The 2993-nt window shown below is 31.1% G+C and overlaps 1 protein-coding gene across 1 annotated transcript in view; it reads right to left on the bottom strand.

Moving 5' to 3' along the window:
• Nucleotides 1-427: 427 nt before the first annotated feature.
• LOC106692931 (cytochrome P450 4c21) overlaps nucleotides 428-2993 on the bottom strand; it is a 55213-nt gene continuing 52647 nt past the window's right edge. Inside the window, exons 12-13 of the mRNA XM_014439194.3 lie at nucleotides 1864-2037; nucleotides 428-699 (exon numbers count right to left, since the gene is read on the bottom strand). Of these exons, the coding sequence (XP_014294680.1) occupies nucleotides 530-699; nucleotides 1864-2037 (344 nt within the window). The 3' untranslated portion in view covers nucleotides 428-529. The remainder of the gene's footprint in view (nucleotides 700-1863; nucleotides 2038-2993) is intronic.

The raw sequence follows: 2993 nt of genomic DNA, 5'->3' as shown, positions 1-2993 counted from the left end.
AGAAACACTCATGCAGTATATATATGCATATTTATGATTAAAAAAAATTCAAGTTGGTGGCGAAAATAAATGCATTTTTCACACTTAGATTTTTCTACACATTTAATGCATCAAAAAGAACAAACAAATTTGTGTACTATCTTTTTGGTAATTAGTTCCACTGTAAGCGATATCACCTCTTGTAAAGGAAAAATAAAAGTACCTGAAAATCTATAATTATTATTTAAATATACGTTACAATCGGAAGGTAAATTTTTCTTCTTTCCATCTCAGCCCATTCCAGCCTCTAACAACCACTAAATCTTGTGTCTAACTTGTGTTATACTAAAATGTCATTAGATAAAAAAATTAAGTCTTTTTATTCATAATGAAAATAAATAGGTTGATAATGATATATGGTAAAAAAGCTTGTATTAGAAAAAAAGTATTAAAAATTAAAAAGAATGTTTTAATTAAAACAAAAGTAATAATAATCATTATTATTTAAAAAACAAAGATAAAAATTTCACATTACATTTTTAATAAGAAATCATGCTCTTTCTTCGACAAGCAATGCACAAGGGATTTTCGCTTCTCTCAATAAGCTGTCCTTGAATTGGATATCTTCGAATCGCAAATCTTTTTTAAGAGGTCTAAGTTTTAGTCTTCTTATTATTTTTGAAAATGTAATTTTCATAAGTAATGTTGAAAAATACACACCTGAAAAATATAAGTATTTTTCTTAGTAATTAGGTTTAAATACTGAAATTTCTTCATTGAAACAAATAGAAGTAGGAACAATATAATCATAAAAGATACGTATCAGTTATCAGTTCAACCTTATTAGAGCTCAAGTAACAATTAATTTTTTTAGAAAAACTCCTCTTTAAATATATCATAGTAAATTTTTAATAATCGGGCACAATGTAAATCATTATATTTTTAATTTGAGGACTAAATAAAGAGAGATGCTAATGTATCAAAATAAATTAGAGTAATGAACAATAAAAGGTAACTATTTTAGTCAAAATAATTATTTGTGGAACTTGTGGTTTGCCTGATAATTGCTTCGAAATGTTATTGATTATGTTTTATTATTAAAAAAATATATATAAATAAATAATATATGTAATGCTACAGCCCATGAACGGTCAGGAGTGTGAGGAAATACTGTACTAGACCAACGGTTTTGCAAGGAGGTGATTTAGTCAGAATCACACTCGACCGCCAGATTTTTACTCAATGAGGGTGGGTACCCTGGCACTCAATGGCTAAACAGAATAGATAATAATTATTTGCCACGGCGGGATTCGAACCCACGCTCATGGAGTTAGTAGTCCATTCCTTACCTATGAGCCTTCCACTACCATATGTTTGATTATAAGTAAGGAAATTTATACGTGGAATTTAGAACAAACCATTTATAACCAGAGTGGTTGGAGGTGTCACGTTTCCATTTCGTGGTCAATTTTATTTCTAGGAAAATAAGGTCAACCCCTCCCCCAGCCCAGATTGGAACCGGTACTGCTGCAGACTGAAGGTGAAAGGATCACTCCACCTGCTACAAACAGTCTCAGGTGAGACTACTCTCGGAACTAGAAGTACTCATGCATTTTGGAACTTCCTCCTGCTACTACAAGCAATATAATTTTTTGTATATGAACATCTACTGTCATTGAAACGGATAATGCTGACATATTCCATAGTTGTGATATCAATTATTCCTAAAATTAAACCCATATAAAAACAGATAAACATAAAGTAAATATACATTATGTATATTGTATATAAACATATATTGTATACATTATGTTGATATATTGTAAATATACATTATGTATGATGCCATTTTATATTCACAATGCAATAATTGGAGATATATACCTGGGCAGCTCCGAACACCAACTCCGTATGGTGAGCAAGAATATTTTAATGTATTACTTTCTTCAAGAAAGCGATCTGGGTCAAAAACATTTGGATTGTTACAGTATTTTGGATCCATTCTCATGGAATTCATGAGGAATACCAGACAAGTATCACTAGGTATTGTTATTCCATCTGAAAATAAAATTTAGTTGTTATTAAACAATGTCAATTATTTGATATTGAACAACATCCTAAAATAGAGGTTTGTGTTAATTAATAGTTAAACGATCATTCAAAATAGTCGGACTTATTTAATCTTCAAAATATGAGCTCAGATTCAAAGAAAAATTCTAAAAAAATAAAGAAAATGAAAGGTTTTGTGTAAATATTAAATATAATATGTTTTAACTATATTACAATTTTGTATTTAAATAGTTGTGGTGTAAAACATTAATCTGGTATAAAAAGAGAAGATAATCTTGGTTAATGAATGATTACTAACTTTGTTGGTTGTTTATTAGTGTGCACAGATGGACAATTAGAGCCAATAAGCTGGTACCTCACTCGAGTAACAACTCTTTAATGTCAACACAATAGTAACCTAACCTGACAAGAATCAGATGTGAAGAGGATAGGATGGTTTGGGTGAGCCTATGTTTATCCAGTACATATTATTTTCCAATGATATATTTGCTAAGGGAAGCAATACAAGGGAATATAAGTATTTAGGTGCTTGCATATACCTATAGGTCATTGATTATAATGGGTTCCTATATCACAAAAAGGGACGAGAGTCAGAAACACCAGCTCATGTATTGGCAAAATTTCATAACAACACAAGTGCCTGTTGTTATGTAATACCGGTGTAATCAACTATTCTCAAATAATTATTATTCAACCCTTTTATTATTTTCTATAGGACTGATCGGTATGCTGTGTATAGAACTGATCTGTATGCTGTGTATTGGACTGATCAACTTGCTTTCTATTTGACTGATCGCAATGCTGTGTATGGGACTGATCGGCATACTGTGTATTGGACTGATCGCAATGCTGTGTATGGGACTGATCGGCATGCTGTGTATTGGACTAATCGGTGTGCTGTCTGTGTATTGGACTGATCGGCATGCTGTGTAATGGACTGATCG

Source organism: Halyomorpha halys, unplaced genomic scaffold (assembly GCF_000696795.3).
Source record: "Halyomorpha halys isolate HHAL.00 unplaced genomic scaffold, Hhal_1.1 Scaffold78.1, whole genome shotgun sequence".
NCBI lineage: Eukaryota > Metazoa > Arthropoda > Insecta > Hemiptera > Pentatomidae > Halyomorpha > Halyomorpha halys.
This window is presented reverse-complemented; position numbering and strand designations above follow the sequence as displayed.